The 22,426-nt window shown below is 52.9% G+C and overlaps 1 protein-coding gene across 1 annotated transcript; it reads left to right on the top strand.

Annotated features, from left to right (window-relative positions):
• The first annotated feature begins 1,012 nt into the window (after positions 1-1,012).
• On the top strand, positions 1,013-15,331 carry TGM1 (transglutaminase 1). The gene is made up of 16 exons (XM_061181469.1): positions 1,013-1,158; positions 1,378-1,517; positions 2,176-2,481; positions 2,630-2,818; positions 3,814-4,062; positions 4,458-4,576; positions 4,684-4,791; positions 5,223-5,397; positions 5,787-5,925; positions 6,054-6,157; positions 8,583-8,671; positions 9,183-9,336; positions 9,444-9,725; positions 9,861-10,021; positions 10,355-10,491; positions 15,053-15,331. Exons 1-16 carry the CDS (start codon positions 1,013-1,015, stop codon positions 15,264-15,266), a joined length of 2,712 nt encoding a protein of 903 aa, XP_061037452.1. The 3' UTR covers positions 15,267-15,331.
• The last annotated feature ends 7,095 nt before the right edge of the window (positions 15,332-22,426 follow it).

The following is a 22,426-nucleotide window of genomic DNA, read 5'->3' as shown; positions in this document are numbered from 1 at the left end:
AGCCCTTTGGCTGACCTGGCTCACACCTGCCTGGAATTTTGATTTCCGCTAGTGCATCCTCTGAGTGTGCTGGAGGATTTGGGGACTTAGACCTGCACAGGAAAAGGTCACGGGGATGTGGAGGGCTCTGTGCCCGGTCCTGGAGCCTCTGTCCCAACTCCCCAAGCCACCTCCCTGCCTGATGCATCACCAAACTCAGCATCTCCTCCAGTCAGCTTCCTTGTGTCCCCTTGCCCACCCTGTTTTCACTGTCTTCTGTTCAGTGTCCCATGGACAGAGCTGGGACAACAGTGGGATGGAGGGAAGAGACCCCAGGAACAGGGTCCCAGCCTTCCGGAAGATGTCTGACCTCTTCTTTGCCTTGGGGTTCTCTTGGTGGCCTCCCTGGCATTTCTCCCAGTGTCAGGGTGAAGTTGGGGCAGGTGCCTGGAGCCGGTTGGTCAGGATTCCCAGGAAGATTTCCAGGTTGGAGAGCCCTGGCCTCCAGCTCACCAGACTTTCATCTCAGTGAGAGAAGGGGGTACTCTGCAGCCTGGGGAAGGGGGCCTTCATTCCCACCTGAGCCTCAGAGCAAAGACCTCAGCCTCCTCCAGACCCCTAGGTTTGGGGGGTGGGGGGTGGGGGGTGGCGGTTAGGAAATAAGAGATTGCTTCTACTCTGACCCCCCTAATCCCCAACCTGGAGGGACACAGGAATCGGGGCAGCTCACTCATGCTGGGGGCTGTGGCCTAGCTAGAGGAAGAAGGAGGGACAGACAGATGGGTGGTGGAGCCAGTCGGAGGGCCTGGCTGCTGATGTCACCGGTGTGTACCAGCTTGGGATGTTGGGACCTCCCTGGGCAGGACGAGTCCCAGAGCCAGGCCGGTGGGGCAGTTTCACAGGGTCAGAGGCGGGCAGCCTGAGCTTGGGAAGAGCGAGTCTGCTGGATAGAGGTGTGGGTGACCCTCCCTGCCCCATCGCGCTAGAGGAACTTCCCACATTACAGGGACGATTCTTTCCCCCTCACCCACACATGGACATCCACCAAGCCAGGTTCCCCATCCAGAAAGCTGCTCGAGGACCCCTCTCAGGAAATGACACTTGTCGCAACCTCCTCCACCGAGGAGAAGGTGCTTCTGATGCACCCAGTCTGGCAGGAGTCAGCATCCCTCGGACGGGGTGATCTCATCAAAGCCTTCCAACTTCAGCACTGACAGACCCCGCCCCCGCCCCCTCCCCAGCCCGGGCCCAACCCCGCCTCCAGTCGGTTCCTGGTTCCTTGAAAGGGGAAAGAGGGTGCGGCCTAGCCTCATTTCCCACCCCTACCTCGGAAACAGCCCCCAGAGGCTGGGCTTCCTCCCTCGAGGATGGAGCAACCTCCCTTCCTCTTCTTCCCAGGAGCCTGGCCCCACCCTCCCCCCTCATAAACCACTTACCCGCCCGCCCCAAGCTTTCCATTCGTGCGGCGGCTGTCAGTCCAGTCCCATCAGTCCCGACCTGTGACCTGTTCCACCCAGAGATGGCAGCACCTTCATCAGGTGAGGCCCCGGCCAGGTGGGGTGCGAGCCAGCCCGAGCCTGTCCCAGTGAGGCTGCTCCCCACACACCGAGACTCTGCACCTGGGAAGCCCGGCTCGGGGCACCTCTGCCCCCGCCCCGCCCCTCCGGGCAGCTCCGCGTGGGTGTTCGACCCGCCGTGGGGAATGTCAGGAGCCCAAGTCGTGAATGTCACTTGCCTGTGTAATGCAAGGAGGCTTGGGTGGGGGATTCCGCCTAAGAAATGGGTCCTTGAGGCAGGCAGCTCTGGACCTCCAGACTGAGGAGCTGGCAGGTGGAGGGAGCAGGCCCGGGATGGTCTGTGCTGCTGCACCTTGAGGGTGTGACAAGTGTCATTTCCTGGGAGGCGTCCATGAGCAGCTTTCTGGATCGGGCACCTGGCTTGGTGGATGTCCGTGTGCGGGTGAGAGGGGAAAGACTCGTCTCTGTAATGTAGGAAGTTTCTGAAAGGAGTCTTTGGGGAAGGTCTCTGGGTGGGTCTGAGGGAATCTCAGGGTCGAGATCAGATCATCTCAGTCATCTGGCTGGGACTGAATCAGCTCTCTGGATGGAGGGTTTCTGGGTGAGCTGACTGGGGCATCCTGTAGGGGTAAAGGAGGTCTGTGTGAGTGATCAGAGCCTCCCTGCGTTGTCCACACAGGCATGACGACGAGCAGTCCTCGTTCGGATGTGGGCCGCTGGGGCGGGAACACCTGGCAGCCCCCCATGACACCTTCTCCAGAGACGGAGCCAGAGCCAGACAGAAATGCTCGCCAAGGGGGCCGCTCCTTCTGGGCTCACTGCTGTGGCTGCTGCTCGTGCCAGAATGCGATAGATGAGGACCGGAGGCCTGAGCACCGCAGAGACCTAGGGTCTAACTTCAGGGATCGAGGGCCCAGCTCCAGGGGTCGAAGACCCGACTCCCGGTTCAGCACTGTGGACACAGCTAGAAATGGCACCATCCAAGGTGAGGCCCACCTGTCCTCGTTATCTGAGAGCCAAAATGCTTTAATGGGCCTGAGACTCATTCTGGCGTCTCTGGGGGCCTGGGAGGCTAATGATGCAGGGCCGGACTCCCCACGGGGCTTCACTGAACCTGAGCTCTGGCCTTGCAGAGGGAACGCTGGTGGTGACCGGCGTGGATCTGCTGAGTTCACCCTGGGACCGGAATCGCCAAGAGCACCACACGAACGAGTTCGAGTACAATGAGCTGATTATCCGCCGTGGGCAGCCTTTCAACATGGTCCTCTTCCTGTCTCGTCCCTATGAGTCGTCCGATCGTGTCACCCTGGAGCTGTTCATCGGTCAGTGGAGCGCGCAGTGGGAGGGGTGAAGGTCCTGGGCAGGGTGGAGTGGGGGTAGGGGGCTGCCTAGCAGGGCTCCCCGCCCTCGTATTAGGGTCAAAGGGGCATCTTTAGGCTCCTCACTCACCCCACTCCTCGCCCCTGCCAGATAAGGCAGGTGCGAGCATGTAAGTATGTCCCCAGGGGTGCCTCAGGGAGGGTCTTGGTGTCCCTCTTTTCCTAAGCTCACCCTCTTCAAGCCTCCAGAGGCATCTGTCCCAAAATTCTTTTTCTTCAGGTGCTTGGTATAGCATCCCCTTCAGTGTTGCTGCCTCTGTGTGTCTTTCTTTCTGGGTCTGCCCTCCTTCCTCAGGGTGTGGCTCCACGCTCTGTCCCACTGTGTCTCTCGGTCTCTCTGTCCCCATGGCCCAGGGCAGGTGCCTCCCGCATTGCATTGCTTGGTGGCTACTGATTGCCTAGGCTGGTGCTTATGCTGCCGCAGAGGGCCGGCGACCCCTTGTACCCTTTGATTAGGGCCTAGCCTTGCCCACCCCAGCCTGTAATTTCCCAGGTACCCCCACCACCTCCAGCAAGGATGCCCTGGGCTCTGGAAGCTGCAGCCCCAGGGAGCAGGCAGGGTTGACCTTCAGGGTATGAACTGCCCTTTCACACGGGGCAGGGGCAACTGGACCCAGACAGGGTGGCTCTGCTCCTCCAGCCCAGGTGCTGGAACAGTCAGGCAGGGAGAGCGTGACGATGACCTGGTCTCTTCTAGTCACCTCTGAGTTAAGTGTCGAGGGAACAGGTTTGGGATGTTGGACTGGATCTCTGCCCTGACATGTGGGCAAACACTGGGTGGGGACAGAGCTGCTCTCAGATTGACCCAGGCGATGGTCCAACTCAGGGACACACTCACTGGCTCATACACTTTCTGGGTGGGGCTGGGAGAAGTCCAAGGCACCCCCCCCCCACTTCAGATAGGCTGCAGCAGCTAATCAATGCTTCCCCCACTCCAGGAAACAACCCTGAGGTGGGCAAGGGCACCCACGTGATCATCCCAGTGGGCCAGGGGGGCAGTGGAGGCTGGAAAGCCCAGGTGACCAAGTCCAGCGGGAATAATCTGAACCTACGGGTCCACACCTGCCCCAATGCCATCATCGGCAAGTTTCAGTTCACGGTCCGCACGCACTCAGAAGCTGGCGAGTTCCAGTTGCCCTTTGACCCCTGCAATGAGATCTACATCCTCTTCAATCCCTGGTGCCCAGGTGAGCCTGCTGGAGTCAGAAGCAAGGCATGGACAGGAGGGGAGGGCAGGTCAGGGCTTCCTTTCCTAGGATCTGGCTACGTGCCTGGGTACCTAGCCCTAGGAGAAGCCAGCCTCCCATTGTCCAGGTGAGGGGACCTAGATCCAGGACCTAGAGAGGTGACCAGCCCAAGGTCACACAGCCTCACCTCTCCTGGGGAAGGGCCCTGGTTACAGCCACCCACCTCTCATTATCTCTGTCATGCTCACTGCATCCGTCCTGGGAGCAGTGCTGTCAGGCTAGAGGCGTTCCTGCTCTTCCTCTGCGGTCATGAGTCCTGCAGAATCAGCCCAGGGGCAGGTGGGACCCAGGGAGAGGGCTGGAGGGGACCAGGCATATATGCTTTGGGAACACAGAGGACACCGTGTATGTGGACCGTGAGGACTGGCGGCAGGAGTACGTGCTTAACGAGTCTGGGAGAATTTACTATGGGACCGAAGCACAGGTTGGCGAGCGGACCTGGAACTACGGCCAGGTACGGCTGGCTGGGGCCTCGTGCACTCAGGGGCACTAGAGGCAGGTGGGGCGGGGTAGGGGAGCAGGTGCTGGCCTAGGGGTCACCTCTGCCCTTCCTCCCTCCAGTTTGACCAAGGGGTGCTGGATGCCTGCCTGTACATCCTGGACCGGCGGGGCATGCCATATGGAGGCCGCAGGGACCCCATCAGTGTCTGCCGGGTCGTCTCTGCCATGGTGAGCACACTCGCGTCTCTGAGCCCTACTGTGTGTCTGCCTGCTGCCTCCCCTGCTCCACCCCACACTCTTACCCTTCCTGATTCCATCCCTGCTCTTGCAAAGGGTACTGTGGGAAGTGGTGTCACTCCTCTTCCCTCCCTCGCCTGCCCCCCAACCCTCCCCTTCCTGGCTCCCATTCCAGCTCTTGTGTAATGTAGGGCCAAACCCCAAACTTGGCACACCCAGCCTTCACATTCCTGTGTCAGACCAGGATGGGGGTGGAGTGGGCAGAGAGCTCTGGGAGTGGTGAGAGGGGCTCAGCCTGCTACTGGACCCTGAAGCCTTTAGGGGTGAGGGATGGTTGCAGGGTCAGAGGCTGGGCCGGGGGCCACACGGCAGGCCCTGAGCCTCTCCCCCAACTCTGTCTCATCCCATCCTGTCCTGGGCAGGTGAACTCCTTGGATGACAGTGGCATCCTGATTGGGAACTGGTCTGGAAATTATTCCCGCGGCACGAATCCATCAGCGTGGGTGGGCAGCGTGGAGATTCTACTCAGCTACCTACGCACCGGCCTCCCTGTCCCTTACGGCCAGTGCTGGGTTTTCGCCGGTGTGACCACTACAGGTAGTGGAGGGACGGGACAGGAGTGGCCTGGGCCCTACACGAAGGAGGGAGGGAAGCCAGGCTCCGCCTTCACGATCCCAGCCCAGCTGTGGCTACAGTGTAGGAGCAGGCGGGGTGGCTGGTAGGCTGGCCTTAATTATCATTAATTAGTGTTAACAACCGAGAGGGGCCTAGAGGAGAGGAGGGAGAAGGGACAGTTAGGGACAAGGCGAGGCCGGTGGCCTGGATTCCCCTAACCCCCAACACTCCCTGGCTCAGTGCCCTCCCGACCCTAGCAACCCCTGACCCAGTTGCCCTTGTCCCCTTGCTACTCCTGACCTCGTGCCTCACCTGCCCCCCACCCCTGCCCTGGCCGCGGGCCCTGAACCCCAACCCTGGTTTCCCCACAGTGCTGCGCTGCCTGGGCCTGGCCACCCGTACCATCACCAACTTCAATTCCGCGCATGACACAGACACGTCCCTCACCATGGACATCTACTTTGATGAGAACATGAAGCCACTCGAGCACCTGAACCATGATTCCGTCTGGTGAGGCTGGGGCTGGCCTGCCCTTCCCTGCTGAGGACTGGTGACCCGAGGCCTGGGCGCGGGGGGATGCCGGGGAGGCCCTGGGGGGGGTGGGCAGCTCACGGAGCCCTCCGGCCGTGTCCATCCAGGAACTTCCACGTGTGGAACGACTGTTGGATGAAGAGGCCTGATCTGCCCTCAGGCTTTGATGGATGGCAGGTTGTGGACGCCACACCCCAGGAGACCAGCAGTGGTGAGGCAGGGCCCTGGCTGGCTCCTGAACCCCACTTGGGGCCCCTCCCTCTCTCCCCAGCCAGGGTACCAAACTCCAGCGTCCCAGACGGGGCCTTCGAGCCGGGTTCTGTAACCCCGCAGTTCTTCAGACTCATCAGGGCAAATCACCATGTGGCCCTTCATTTGTTTTTACCTTTCTGCGTAACTATTTGCCTAAATTTTATTTATTTGTAATGATTATTACACTCAGATGGCTCAAAAGCCCAAGGATTCGAGAGAATTCCGTGAGAGGTTTCCCTCCCCTGACAAATCCACTATTCCCACTTGCTTCTTTATTTACATATCCTGGAGGTAATTAATTGAAGGACCCTTTTATTTATATATATTCTTTTAAAGTTTAAAAAGTCGTTATTTTAAGTAAAACATGCTTGGAAAGAAAAAAAAAAGGATAGAATTGTATAGCATAAAGTATACAATTCCCTATCTTCTTTCAGGTGGTTTGTTTCGTTTTGTTTCAAGGAAATTTCTATATCCTGCTCCAGACCTGATACGTTGGACCTTCAGGGAATAGACTCTAGGAATCTGTATTTTTATTTATTTATTTATTTATTTATGGCTGTGTTGGGTCTTCATTTCTGTGCGAGGGCTTTCTCTAGTTGAGGCAAGTGGGGGCCACTCTTCATCGCGGTGCACGGGCCTCTCACTATCGCGGCCTCTCTTGTTGCGGAGCACAGGCTCCAGACGCACAGGCTCAGTAGTTGTGGCTCACGGGCCTAGTTGCTCCGTGGCATGTGGGATCTTCCCAGACCAGGGCTCGAACCCGTGTCCCCTGCATTGGCAGGCAGACTTTCAACCACTGCGCCACCAGGGAAGCCTGGAATCTGTGTTTTTGAAAGTTCTCCTGGTGATGTTGCAGATCAGCTGGGTTTGGGAGCTTCTCTAGGGCACAGAGCGTTAGGTCAGCAGCAGAGCAGACCCAGCCCCCGACTTCCTCTTTTTCGACACATATTCTCGCTTTTACCAAGTTCCTCTCGTATCTGTTCCACTGCTCCACTGAGTTATACGTACAGTATGAAAAAATCAGGGTTCAGATAGGTTCAAAGGAGAAAACAGCTTCTGTAACCCAGTCCAGCCTAAGAAGTAATCACTGATGACATAACCTACTAGTCTCTTTTCCACAACGCACGTTTCTGCAAAAATTAGACCTCCCGTGCTGTTCTCAGACAGGGCCCGCACACCCTTCCCACCTTAATACTCTGGCCCCAGGTAGCCCCACCTGCCCCTCCGGTTGCCTCTCCCCCCAACCCCTGCCACCTCTCCCTTCCTCACCCTGGGTCAGATAGCCTTCCCCTAGCCTACATTCCTCCTCTGGTCTCTGGCCAGACCCCTCCCCCTCAGTCATCTCTGTGAACGGTGCCCCCTGAGTTGTGCAACCCCAGTGATGCCTGCGACGCTGGAACAGCCTGCAGGACACCGGGAGATCTGAGTTCTGGTCCCCACTCTGGGAAGTGGTGGGCTAGGCGGCAGCCAGGGGCTCTGAGGCCAGCCAGACCTGGGCTTGATTCTAGCTTGATCACTTCTTAGATACGTCATCTTGGGCAAGTTCCTTTCACCTTCGGGCTTTGGTGTTCTTGTTTGTAATGTGTGGATGATATATACCATACAGGGTGGTTGGGAGGATCTAATGAGAAGTCATAGTAGACTAGCAGCATGGCTGGAGCTTAGTAGCTACTCAGTTAAGTATTAACTCCTTCCTTCTCTCTGTATCCAACTGTCTTGGGAGATCCTGGCATCTACTTTGCCTCACTGAGCCTGTCTCCCCATGTGTAAAAGGAGACCATCATACGAGATGTTTTCTAAGATTCTCTCCTGTTGGATAGCCCTCACTTCCTGTTCTGTGTCCTCTCCTGCCAAGCCTCCTCCCTATCAGCTCATCTCTTCCAGAAAACCCTCCCGAGCACACTGAGGACAGACTCTGTTTCCCACCAGCTCCCCTCTCACCTCCCCACAGAGAGGACACAATAGGCTGCAGAGCTGAAGGGTTGTTCTGGATCTTTCTGGAATGGTGACTGTGATGTCATTGCTCTCCCAGCCGGCAAGCAGAACCACGGTGGGCTCTGGGTTTGTCTTGATGTAGGATGGCTCTTGACCTCAGGGGGTTACAGACAGCTGACATGAAGCTTCAGCCGGTAGAGGAAGTATGCCAGCAATTTGGTTAGCAAGGCAGGCCTGTCTCCACGGTTGTCCCTGTCCCCCTATCCCCCACCAATGACTGAGGCCAAATAGAACGTGCGTGCTCCTTTGTTTAACCTCCCTGAGTTGGACCGGTGGGAGCTGACCCAAGGCAGTGGGCGCTGGGCCTGGATGGGTGGGCCCAGGGTCTGGGGGGGGTCCCCCTCGGCCTCCTTGGATCTCTCACCCCCATGCTACCCTCACTCCCCTAGGCATCTTCTGCTGTGGCCCCTGCTCTGTGCAGTCCATCAAGAACGGCCTGGTCTACATGAAGTATGACACGCCCTTCATTTTTGCTGAGGTGAGGCCTGTGTGCCCGGTGCCTTTGTGGGCAGCCTGGGGAGACCAGGGCACTGGCGTTGGCCCTGGGTTCTCTGGTCCTGACCTCACCACTGACCGACTAGCTGTGTGACCTTGAGCAAGTTACTCATTCTATGAGTCTTAGTTTCCCCAACTGTTAAAAGGGGGATAATAATGGCTGCCATGCTTCCTGTGCTCAGGATCAAAAGAAATAATGGGTATGAAGCTGCTCTGTAAGTCGCAGAGTCAGCGAACGAGCGTAAGGAATTACTGTTATTAATGTTGAATACACTGTAAGGAGCCTCCCAGACCAGTTTCTTCCCCCATCTCTGGCCTTGTCTGGCTCAGCTTGGAAAGTCTCCCGGTTTGGCTCTTCCAGGAAGCTCCCAACCTTTGGATCTAGCCCTCCATGCAGCTCCTAGGATCCAGGGAAGGCAGCTGGGGGTCAGGCCCACCCTCAGACCTTCTGGCTCACTCACTCCCGGCTCACACCCCACACACGCCCCATACAGGTGAACAGTGACAAGATCTACTGGCAGCGGCAAAGTGACGGCAGCTTCAAGATCGTGTACGTGGAGGAGAAAGCCATCGGCTCGCTCGTCGTCACGAAGGCCGTTGGCTCCAACATGCAGGAAGTGGTCTCCCACATCTATAAGCACCCGGAAGGTACCAGCCCCCCAACCTGGCCAGCTCCGTCCACGCCAAGGGTTCCCACCAAGCACTCGCCAACGCCAGCGGCAGTGGTAAGCTCACCGTTGACCCTCAACCCCCAGGCTCAGAAGAAGAGCGGAAGGCAGTGGAGACCGCAGCCGCCCACGGCAGCAAACCCAACGTGTACGCCATCCGGGACTCGGCTGAGGATGTGGCCCTGCAGGTGGAGGCGCAGGACGCAGTGATGGGGCAGGACCTGACCATCTGTGTGGTGCTGACCAACTGCAGCAGCAGCCCCCGGACTGTGAAGCTGCACCTCTACCTCTCTGTTACCTTCTATACCGGCGTCTCTGGGTCTGTCTTCAAGGAGAGCAAGAAGGAAGTGGTGCTGGCGCCAGGGGCCTGTAAGTGCTCCTTCCCCAGCCCTGCCCCCTCCCCCCCACCCCACGGCTGGGCACCCCGGGGCTGGGGACATGGAGACCCCAGGATGCCGAGTCTGGGGAAGCTGGCCTCAGTGACACCATGCCTCCTCCCCACAGCGGAGCGCACGGCCATGCCCGTGGCCTACAAGGAGTACCGGGTCCACCTCGTGGACCAGGGGACCATGCTGCTCAACGTCTCGGGCCACGTCAAGGAGAACACGCAGGTGCTGGCCAAGCAGCACACCTTCCGTCTGCGCACCCCGGACCTCTCCCTCACGGTAGAGCAGCTGGCTGGGGCAGGGGGAAATCGGAGGGCGAGGGGAGGGGGCACTGGGCCAGGAGCCGTGGCAGGAGGAGGTCAGGGACCAGCTCTGGGCTCTTGGGCTTCGGTTTCCTCCTCTGGAAAATCAGATCTCATTTCCCTGATTCTGTGGTGGCTGCAGCTGGAGAGTGGGTTGGAGTTTCCTGTCTGGCTTTGGGAGAGCCCTCTCTTGGGGGCAGAAACGTGGGTTGAGGGAGGTCTTGATTCTAAGGAGCTCTCCCTCTCTGGGGGAGCGTCTGGTCCCGTGAGTTTGGCCAGGGGCTCTGATGGGGGCCTCTTTTTCTCTCAGTTACTGCGAGCAGCCGTGGTTGGCCAGGAGTGCGAGGTCCAGATTGTCTTCCAGAACCCCCTGCCTGTCACCCTCACCAACGTTGTCTTCCGGCTCGAGGGTTCCGGGCTGCAGAGACCCAAGGCCCTCAACGCTGGGTGAGTCCGGCCCCTCCTCCTTCCCCTGCCGCTGCCCTTGCCTGCCTCCTGGCGGCGTGGGTCCCAGCTTTGCTTCCTCTCTCGGTCAGGACGGTAAGGTCTGTCGCTTGGGGCCAGCCAGCAGCACCTCCTGACTCAGTTCAGCCCACCCAGCACTTAAAAGGCCTGCTGTGGGCAGTGCTCCGTGGTGTCCCCACCCTGCCTCACCGGCTCGTTAGGGAGCTGAAAACTCACATAGGAATCACTAGCAACTCGTCAATACTGTCGCCCAGCACTCAGGAGTTGAGCAGGCACTTTCAGGAATATAAGTTCATCTGGAGACCACAAAAACCCCTTAAAGTACATTAGAGATCATCACCTGGGCCGTGTGCCCCAGGGCAAGTGACTGATCTCCTCTGCGCCTCAGTTTTCTCACCTGTAAAGTAGGGATAACGATGAGCCTGGCTCTGAGGATCAGAGGCGACGCTGCCCGTAAAGCACTCAGCATGGTGCTCGGCACGACATTAGTGTTCTGTTGGTAGCTGTCCCCCCTTTACAGACGGGGCAGCTGGTGGCCGCATCTCACAGGGTCTCACAACTCCTAAGGGGCAGGGTCTGCCCCTCCCGCTTTGGTGAGAGCACAGGCTCTCAAGCTTGTTGCTGGCGTGGTGGCATGAGGGCCGAGCAGCAGTTCCGAAGGCGAGAGCCCTGTGCCTCGGGCCCTCACCCAGCCTGCCGGGGCCTGATCCCGAGCCACGTGAGGCTCTGGGCCAGGCCGGTGCCCACAGTCGTGTTCCTGGGCCTGTGCTGCCATCTCTGACGCAGACCCACGCACGCAGGAACAGCACAGAGGGAAAGCAGAGAAGGCCAGAGGCTGACCTTTAAGCTCAGCCTTCTGGGGACAGGGGCAGGAATTTTCCTCATTCGACAGAGAGTGCCCAAGGGAAAGGGACAGCATGCGCTCGGGGGGGCTGGGTGAGGAAGCAGAGGGTCCCTGCCCGCCCTGCCCATCCCTCTCCCCACACACAGCAGGCTCTGCCCGGTGGTGGCTGCCACTTTCGCCAACAGGCCAAAGCTGAAAATGTTGCTGTTCTGATCTTTGCCCCAGCCCGGCCCCCTGGATGATGGGACACATCACAAACGAGTGCTCTCCTTCTGTCACCCTAAAAGGGTCTCTGGCAGCTTAGAGAGTGGAGCTTGGAACTCCCAGACAGCTCACCTGCTGGTGTCTCTCACCCGCAGCTGACAGAGGGAGGTTCGCCTGTTCTGAGAGATCCCCCAGAGCGGGGCTTCCCTCAGCAGCCCCACCAGATCTTTGATTCTTGCCCCTGCCTGGGAATAAGGGAAGGACTGCTGCACTGAATGATGGAGACCCAGCTCCTCTCTTCAGCTGTGGGGCTTGTGTGAGTCTCCCCCCACTTAAAGGTCCCAGTCTTCCCACCAGTATGTGAGAGGGTTAGATGGTAGTTTCTCAAGGCAGGTCCTCCTTGGACATTCTGTGGCTCCTCAGCTGCTGTGAGCCCAGGCCAGGGCCACCAGGACAGCTGAGAGCCCTGAGCTCCTGGCTCGGATATATTAGATTCCAAAACGGGCATCACTTCACTCTCATCTGCGCATCCAAGGCTGTGGTATGGAGCCCCATTATGGCATAAGTTGTGCCACCCGGCCTGCTGAGCGGCCCCTTAATAAACATTCCAGAACTTACTCCTTCAGATGGCTATTGTCACCACCAAAGCAGTCACCAGGGGAAGCTGGAAGTCTGCTCCAAATCCTTCTCAGGAATTTCCCCCAGAGCCTGAATCATATTCTCTAGAATGTCCTTAGGGTGGTCTTCTAAGGGGGTGGATTTGACTTTGGGGAAACAGCCTCAAGTCATTTAGAATTAAGACTAATTAATAAGGTAAGTGAACAAGGTGGGTCATAACGCCCTTTTCAATCAGAACTGAAGCTTGGCTGTAAAGGAGGGGCAGTGACTTGTCTGGGTGTGCGTGCGTGCCCAAGTGGGTGCGTGTGATGTGTGTGGTTTTAAATGGCTGTGAAGGAAAATCTGAGAGGAGTTTTTTCAAATGTTCAACAGGGTTGAACCAGTACATAATTGAAGGACAATGCTAATTTGGATGTCTAAGTTCTGATGTCCTGCCAGGGAGTTGGTTTTATTACCTGCACTCATTTATGGGCACATTCCAACATTAGCAGCTGACGTGCTCAGCTTAAACTCGCAAACTGGGGTGCAGCCAAGGTCTCGCCTGACTCTTAAGACCAGGGTAGGAAGAGATCTTGACATCCCTAGCTGGAATCTGGAGAGCAATTTCTCTTGGAAATAATGTTATAAATAAAGGCTAGGCTCTGAAATAGTACAGTTCAATTATAGTATGGGTTAAATAGACTTTTAAAGGCTGATCTGAACCTAAACAACCTTTAACCTGCATCGATGGAAAAGTGAGCACAAATTAAAAGCACAGATTCGTAACCAGGCAGAGTATAGCCTACCTGCTAAGTTATAGACTTAATTTCTTTCTTTCTTTTTCTTTTTAATAAATTTGTTTGTTTATGTATTTATTTTTGGCTGCGTTGGGTCTTCGTTGCTGCATGCGGGCTTTCTCTAGTTGCGGCGAGCGGGGGCCACTCTTCGTTGCGGTGTGCGGGCTTCTCATTGCGGTGGCTTCTCTTGTTGCAGAGCACAGGCTCTAGGCGCACGGGCCTCAGTAGTTGTGGCACACGGACTCAGTAGTTGTGGTTCGCAGGCTCTAGAGCGCAGGCTCAGTAGTTGTGGTGCACGGGCTTAGTTGCTCGGCGGCCTGTGGGATCTTCCCAGACCAGGGCTCGAACCCATGTCCCCTGCATTGGCAGGCGGATTCTTAACCACCGCGCCACCAGGGAAGTCTCTAGACTTATTTTCAAGTTGTATATTATGATAGGAAGTCTAGAAATTAAGTCTATAACCTAACAGGTAGGCTATAGATATCTATCTCCCTGTCTCCCCTGCTTCCCACCTTCATAGAGCTTGGAGACACCTTCAAGACCATCTGATCCCACCCCCTCATTTTACATTCGCTTCCATTTTACACCAGAAAGTGAGGATGACTGGTACCTTGTTCTAAACCACACAGTTAACAATGGTAGAAGAAGGAGTACAGAGTGGTCCAGGGACGCCCCTTGGAAGCAGGCTCCAAGCTGTTTTGCCCCAAGGAGAGCTCATCCTCAATGCTGGGGTGTTGGCTCATTCCCTTGGAGGACTGTGGTGTTTGCACAGAGTCTGGCTCCAGAGATGGTCCCCAAGGCAGGCTCAGGTTGAGCAGGGGCCAGAGGTAAATGTTTAAGGCAGAGGCAGGAAAGGACAGATGCTAACAGGCGTGAGAAGGTGCGATATAAATGCAGTCACAGTCAGTGTGTAAGCACACGTGCAGATTGCTGGAGGAGCTCAGAGAAGGGTGAGATTCATTTTCCTGAGGGCAGGAGGTGCTCCAGGGAGCCCTCACTGAGGAGGAGGTGTGAGCTGGGTCTGGAGGCAGCCTGGGGGCAAAGCATGAAGACAGAGGTGAGTTCAGGGAAGGGGAGGAGCTCAGTGGGGCTGGTGGGCAGGAGGAATGGGGGGATGATGAGGTGGCACAGGCAGGCAGGGTGACTCAGAGTGAGCTGGTGTGTCAGGTTAGGGAGCTACAGTTTCATCTATCTCATAAGCACCAAGGAAGCCAAGCCGGTGAAGGTCTCAGTTCACCTCAGGCAGGCGGGGTGACTCAGAGTGAACCTGTGTGTCAGGTTAAGGAGCTACAGTTTCATCTATCTCATAAGCACCGAGGAAGCCAAGCCGGTGAAGGGCTCAGTTCACCTCTGAGTGCTTGGAGAATAGAATGGAAAATGAGATGGGAGGCAAGGAGGCCAGTTAGAAGGCTGGTGAAATTGTGATTCCCAGAGGGGTGGTCTGGGACCAGAGGTCCATGGGAAGGAAGAAAATAAAGACACTGTAGTGTGTGTGTGCACACCAGCATGTGTGTTTCTCTCTCTCTCACTCACGCACACGAATGTGTGTCAATTTAATTTAAAGATGCCAATTGTCTGTTTTTTGTTTTTTGTTTTTTAAATAACATCCTGAAATATGATCGTAGCAGAGGATGATTAATTTTCTTCCACCTTCTTCCTCGGCAAACCTGAAAGTATTTGGCAATACTGTGTTGAGCCCCAAAGTCTCCCTTTGAAGTTTCCTTGTTCTTGGAAACCCTACGGGGATTGGGGCTGACCTGGTTGGGGCAGGAGCATTGGCCATGGAGAGGAGGGGAGGCAGTGCCTCGGTCTTTGTCCAGATGTTTGTGAGAGCAGGGAGGGAGGAGTCCTGGATGCTGAGGAGATTTCCAGCTCCAGCAGCTGGGTGGGCGGCCAGTGATCTAGCCTTGCAGAGGTGGCCTTGGGGTTCAGGCTTTGTTCCAGTCGGTAGGTTAGGTCTTGGGTGTGGAGATTCCAGCTGAGCCCAGAAATGCCTGAAGGGCTCCACCTGCTGCTCCTTCCTTCCTGCCTGCCCCATCAGCCCTTACTCCCCACTCCACCCTCGGTCACCCCAGGCCCATGATCCTGTCTCTTCCCACAGGGACATTGGGGGCGACAAGAGAGTGACACTGCGCCAGACGTTCGTGCCTGTGAGACCAGGATCCCGCCAGCTCATCGCCAGCTTGGACAGCCCACAGCTCTCCCAGGTGCATGGGGTCATCCAGGTGGATGTGGCCCCGGCCGCTGGTGGCAGGGACTCCTCAGATACTAGAGGCAACGGTCACTCAGGGGAGACCATCCCTATGGCATCTTGAGGTGGGGCTTAGCCCTGGGCCAGGAGCAGTGGGAGTGGAGTCAGATGAGCAAGGGCACTGCCTCAAGATAGGGGCCCGCTGCAGAGCGGTTCCCCAGGGCCTCAGGTGGGGAGACCGGGGCATCTGGGGAAGAACCGATCTCATCTGCACAGATGCTAATAAACTGTTTTTTAATGAAGCTGCCGTGCTGTCCATCTGTCAGTCTATGCTGAGCCAAGGAGCCCCATGGCCTATCCTGGGGATGCCCTTGGCATTTCTGACGCCCCTAGCTCTGAGAAGCATGGCTGGCAGGTCAGCAGTGGTACCACTCAGCAGCTCTTGAGATGGGGCCGCTTGGCATCAGGACAGCCTCCAGGGCTTACCTGCCCAGTCTTCACCTGCTGACCAAAGCCCTTGGAAGCTCCCTGGGCTCAGTGGCACTGCCCCCTCCACAGCACCCCCTGTGGGAAAGAAGAACCTAAAGTCCCTTCTGTAGGCACATGTTTGAGGTAGAAATAGGCTGGAGTTCTCTCTGAGCGGCAGAAGCCACTTTCCAATATTGATCTTCAAATATCCTTGTCTAAGAATTTTTACAAAAGTAATACGTGTTCAGGGTTGAGCATTAAGAAGATACAGAAAATTATAAAGCAGAAAGTAACAATAATCCTCAAGCCCCGCCATGTACAGAAAGTAACTGTTAACATTGTGTTTCATATGCTGCTTCCCCGCCCCGGCCAAATGACCTGTGGTGAGCATTTTCCTACAGCATTAAATAGTCTTTGAAAGCATCGTGTTTAGAGACTGGATGGTAGGCTAGGCTTCCAGGCCGCCCTCCTGGTCCTCCTGGATCTCTGGCTGTCCTCAGTTTCCTCAGTTGGTGCCTCCGCCTCGGCTCAGACTCCAGTGTTGGGGTGACTCAGGCCTCCGCCCCAGGCTCTCTCTCATCCAGCTCCACTCTGTCAAGGTGAGCTCTGCCAGACTCGAGGTTTTAAGGACCGCTGGCTCCCAAAATTGTATATTTTCCTTGAACCTCAAATTTGTATATTTACTGCCTTCTCAATATCTCTACAATGTGGATGTCCAATGTGGATGTCTCAAAGACACCCCAAGTATAACACATCCAAGGTCAAACTCCTGACCTCCCTCCAGCATATATCCTCCTACACCTTCCCCTACATCAGTAAATGGCACCTCCATCTTTCCAGTTTCTTGGGCCCAAACTCTTGGAGTCACCCTTGACTCCTTTCTTTCTCTCACATCCCACATTCAATCTGTCAGCAAATCTTGCTGGTTCTACTTCCCATTCATAGGTGTCTAGAATCTGACCACTCCTTATCTCCTCTACAACTACCATCCTGCCCGAGCTGCCTTCATCTCTCAGCTGGACTGTTGCACCCGCTTCCTAATCATTTCCCCATTTCCACTCTTGCCCTTTGGTACCCTGTTCTTCACACAGCAGCTGGAACGAGCAGGTGAACAAGATTCGTGTCAATCCTCTGCTCAAAACCTTCCACTGGCTTCCCCCAAAGTCAAAGTCCTTGCAGTGGTCTGTGACTCCGCCCTCCCTCCCCTTCCCCTCCCCCGGTTCAGTCCGTCCAGCTCGCTGGCCCCTTCCTACCTGGACAGCGCCAGTCACACTCCTGCTCCAGGGGCTCTGCAGGGCTGCGCTCTGCCTGAGGACTGCTTCCCCACATGGCCCCATGGCTCACTCCCTCTTCTCCTTCAAGACTTGCTTAAGTGCCACCATCTTAAGGTCTTCTCTTCCATCCCATTTTAAAATTGCAGCACCGTCCATGTTTCCTATCTCCCCTTGTTCTTTCTTTTTCTCCATAGTACATGTTACCATGTGGTGTTCTATACATTAAATTTTTTGTATCATTTATTATCTAATTCTCTCTACCAGTACTGCTCCATCCTAGTCCAAGCCACCATCCTCCCTCACTTGGATTGAAGCCCCAGTCCTCTCACTAGCCTTTGCCCTGCCCTGTCTATTCTCAACTTGGCAGCCAGAGGAATGCTTTTATTTATTTATTTATTTTAAATTTTTTAAAATAGATTTTATTTATTTATTTATTTATTTATTTATTTATTTGGCCGTGTTGGGTCTTCGTTGCTGCGCGCGGGCTTTCTCTAGTTGCGGTGAGCAGGGGCTACTCTTCCTTGCGGTGCGCGGGATTTTCATTGCGGTGGCTTCTCTTGTTGCAGAGCACGGGCTCTAGGCGCATTGGCTCCAGTAGTTGTGGCTCGGAGGCTCAGTAGTTGTGGCTCGCAGGCTCTAGAGCACAGGCTCAGTAGTTGTGGCGCATGGGCTTAGTTGCTCTGCGGCATGTGGGATCTTCCCGGACCAGGGCTCGAACCCCTGGCCCCTGCATTGGCAGGCGGATGCTTAACCACTGCGCCACCAGGGAAGCCCCAGAGGGATGCTTTTAAATATCAGTCAGATCATGTCACCAATCTGTTCACACTCCCCAGTGGCTCCTAACTTCTTGCAGAATAACAGCCGTGGCTGCTTCGCTTTCTTGGTGTTTCTCAAAGCCTTGACCTCCTGGCCTTTGGACTAACAGTTTCCCCTGCCTGGCACACTCTTCTTTTTTTTTTTTTTTTTTTTTTTTTTTTCGTAAGGCAAACAATTTAAACAGGAATTACTCATACTGGGAAAAAAAATCAATAGATAAAAACCAAGTATGTCATAATCTTACAAACACTTTATGGTCTAAATGAGAAAACTGGATGCAGTATATTAATGTACCACCAGAAAAATGAGGTCTACAGTCCCCCAACACACCACACAAACTAGATTTTGCTGCACATCTAGGACTCTGGAAATGGTTTAAGCATCTTACAGTCATTTGGATTCTAAGATATAAACCAAAACATACTATCTATTGTATGGCACCAATTAAAAACAGAAACTCCTCTGAGAATTTATAGGGCCAAAAATGTTCATTTTACATCTTTGCTGCTTGATTCGGAAGAATCTATGTAGGCGAATACTGTGACTTTTTCTTAATCTGCCAATTTAGTCAACAGTTCTACATCAAAGCCAACTACAACCGCCACCCAACCCCAAAATCTGGTTTTAGAGTCAAACAAGTTATTCATTATAAAGAGGTGTGTCTAAGACTCTTCTTTTTTTTTTTTTTTTTTTCACACACACACACACACACACACACACTGTATTTTATTTTTACAAGAGATAAATAGACTGACACCAAGCATTGTACATGGATGAACACAACAAAGGCAACAATGATTGCAATTACCAAACATGAAACACACTCATACTATGTCATAATATTGACATTCAGTCCAGTAATCCTCCACTGTAACAGCTCCTTTACTTTGCAGTGAAAATTGATTTGTATATTCTTTGCCTCTGAGTCCTTGTGGGATTTTTTCTTTTTTTAAATTCAAACAGAAAATCTTCTTCTGATATCCATGTGGCAGGCACTCTCCCCTCCTTTGAAGTCTATCCTCGAATATCACTGTCTTAATGGGGCCTTTTCTGGCCACCCTATTTTAAACTGCAACCCACTCCTCTCCTCATAACCACTTTTCCCTGCTTTATTTTTCTGCATAACACTTATCCACATCCAACATATTCAATATTTTAACAATGCATTTATTCATTGTGTCCCCCCTCCCCCAAGTGGAATATAAACTCCACAAGAGCAGTGGTTTTTGTCTGATTTAGTCTCTGTTGTATGCTCAGAATTTAGTGCATAGAAATGCTCACTAAATACTTGCTGAGTGAAGAATTTGGCACTAATCTATTTATATATAATAACGCCTGTCATCTTCACAACGACCTCATAAGGTCACTGTATTATAATTTCCCCTCTACAGATGAAGAATCTGAGGCAAGGGGCTAGGGAACCCATCAAAATCATTTAGCACTCTAGAATAGGATTAGAACCTGGGCAGTCTGGCTCCACAGCCTGTATTTTATCTCAGACTGAAAGTGACCCCACAGAGCTCTTAATTCCATCCCCAAACTCTTCTTCCCCTAGTTTTTCCCATCTCATTGTTACTATAATCACCCAGTTGTTCCAGCCAAAAACCTACAAGTCACCCTTTATTCCTCCCTCTTCTCTCCTCCAAGATTCACTCCACCAGTATTTCTTATCAGTTCTATGTCCAAAATATATCTGAATCTGTCATTCTCTCCACTTGCACTGTCACTGTGCTCTCTCCCTATGGAACTGCCATAGCCTCCTGGTGTGTTTCCACTCTTGTTCCTGAATAATCCAGTTTCTACACAGCCAGTGAGCTTTCTAAGCTCTAAATTAAATCCTGGTACTCTCCTGCTTAAAACCGGATGAGGCTGGTACTGAACCCAAGTTCAGCTGTTTGCTGCTTGGAAAGCCAATATACAAGAGACAAGTGTTGTTGGGAAGGGTATGGCTGCTTTATTCAGGAGGCCAGCAACCTGGGAAGATGGTGGACTAATGTCCCAAAACCAACCTCCAAATTGCTGGTTAGGGGACAAAGGTTTTAAAGGGGAGTTTCAGGGGTGTACAGGAGGGGGGGCTATGTGCAGAAGAGCACAGTCAGCTCCAATAATAATAATAAATAATAAACTGGTTGTGTGGTGTTCTGGTCTGCACCATCTTGATCTTGTACTCTAGGGTTGGTCTGCTCCCATATCTTTAAGGCCAGTCCCTGTAATTCTTAAGCAAGCAAGATTAATTGTCCCCTAGTCAGCTAGTCATTCTCCAAATAGCTCTAAGACACACCAGGGTCAGTAGGAAGGGAAGATGCATGTAAATTTTTAAATCTCTGCTGCTCAAAATGGAGCAGCTTATGTTATGGCTACACTTCCAGTGCTTTCCCATCACCCTTGGATCAATGCAAAGTCCTACCCTCATCTATCTGGCCCTGCAGCCCTCTCCAACCTCAACTCCACCACATGCCCCTGGCCCTGCTGCCTCAGCCCCACCGTCCTTCTGCTTCTCAAACTCACCAACCTTCTACCTAAGACTTGGCATCTGCCCTTCCTTCTGGAGGAACACCCTTCCTCCAGGTGGCATGGCTGCCCCCCTCATTCAGGTCTCAGCTCACATGTCACCTCCCCATAGAGCTCTTCCCTGTCCATCAATCCGATTAGTTTGCCGCCTCCAGTCTCAAGTATATCACCCTATTTTATTTTGTATCCTACCTAGTACTTATTGTTTAACATCAGCGTGTTTGTTTATTTATTAAATTCTGTCTCTTTTCTCTAAAATGTAAGCTCCTTAAGAGCTTATCTGTCTTATTCACACCAGTGACCCAGGACCTAGAACAGGGTCCAGCACAGAGCTGCACAAGAAATGTTTGCTACTTACAAAGTTAAAAGAAACAATTTGCAACATATAACTTATAATTGTTCCTTGAATTTATGGAGCAAGCCCCAGTAGTTGTACTACATTTTTGTTTTGTTTTGTTTTAATTTTTTAAATTTATTTTTGGCTGTGTTGGGTCTTCATGGTGGTGCGCGGGCTTCTCATTGCGGTGGCTTCTCTTGTTGCGGAGCACGGGCTCTAGGCACGTGGGCTCAGTAGTTGCGGCAACGCAGGCCCTACAGCGGTAGTTGTGGTGCGGGGGCTCAGTAGTTGTGGCTCGCGGGCTTTGTTGCTCCGCAGCATGTGGGACCTTCCCGGACCAGGGATCAAACCCATGTCCCCTGCATTGGCACGTGGATTCTTAACCACTGCACCAGCAGGGAAGTCCTGGTACTACTTTTTTTTTAATAAAAATGAACAAATGACATGATTTCTTTGATTAATCTCTCATTCCTAGAAATTTAAGTCTTCCCAGAATTTTACTCTTCCTTTCTCTCTCTCTTTTTTTTTAATTGAAGTATAGTTGATTTGCAATGTTGTAATTTCTGCTGTACAGCAAAGTGATTCATTATACATATATATACATTCTTTTTTATATTATTTTATATTATTTTCCATTATTGTTTATCACAGGATATTGAATATAGTTCCCTGTGCTATACAGTAGGACCTTGTTGTTTATCCATTCTATATATACTGGTTCGCATCTGCTAACCCCAAACTCCCAGTCCATCCCTCCCCGACACCCCAAAGTTTTGCTATTCTAAATAGAGCTGTGATAAATATCCTTGTACAAGCACATAAATCTTTGGGCTTATTTTAAATTATTTCCTTAAAATAACCCCCCAGAGTGAGAATTATTGTGTAAAGGGGATTGAGCACACTTAAGGTGGTTGATACATTTTATTAAATTAGTTTCCAGAAAGGTTGAGCAGTAATGCAACAGTATCTCTTTTTATTGAGCTCCCAGGAAAATGTGAGAGCTTAAGATTTCTAACAACTTTGTAACTTGCTTCACATTTGTTCATTTTACCTTGGTCCCCTGTATATGTTAGAGCTCAAAAATGCTTGAAAGCCTCAAAAAGAAAAACAAAACAAAATAACAACAACAAAATGGGAAGGGAATGCTATTCTCCAAACAGCTAGAGGGAAAGAAACAAATATATGTTGAGCTCCTACTATGAGTTAAGCTCAAACTGGGTGCTTTATGGAGATCATCTCCTTTAATTCTCTGGGGGTGAGCATCAGAATCCCTGTTGTTCCAGCTTAATTTGTTCTTAGACCTCTGGTTCCCCTCCCCTAGAATGTAAGGGCAAGGACCTTATCTCTCTTACGCTTACTCATTGTGACTTACAGTAGATGCTCATTAAATATCTGTTGAACGGAAAATGAACTAAATTGGAGGGTGATGGGGAGTCTGGGGGCTTAGGGGTACAGTGGAGGATTGTGTTTTGGAGCATTTGTGGGAAGAATGCTCGATGGATAACTAGACCAGCTCTGGGAAAGAGAGAGATAAATGGGCACTCGAGGAGCTGCGTAGTGACCAGCAGGGCAGAGCTCTTACTTGGACTGTACCTCAGAAAACTGTACTAGGGAAACTTATTTAATGCCATTTTCATTTATTTATATGATTATTTCCTTTACATCACCCTTTATATAACAGAGTGCATTTTTTTTTTTTTTTTTACAAAGAGAAGTGTTCTTAGCCTTGGTTTTAAGAAATCCACTAGAGTTGCCACCTTAGTTGATGCCTTCTGGACAGTGATAAGGCAGTCATTATCTCTGAGTCTTGGTCACCAGTTTTGGTTCTCCTGGGACACCTGGTATACAAAGTTGATCACTAGGGAGGAGGTGGATTCT

Source organism: Eubalaena glacialis, chromosome 2 (genome assembly GCF_028564815.1).
Source record: "Eubalaena glacialis isolate mEubGla1 chromosome 2, mEubGla1.1.hap2.+ XY, whole genome shotgun sequence".
Taxonomy (NCBI): Eukaryota; Metazoa; Chordata; class Mammalia; order Artiodactyla; family Balaenidae; genus Eubalaena; species Eubalaena glacialis.
This window is presented reverse-complemented; position numbering and strand designations above follow the sequence as displayed.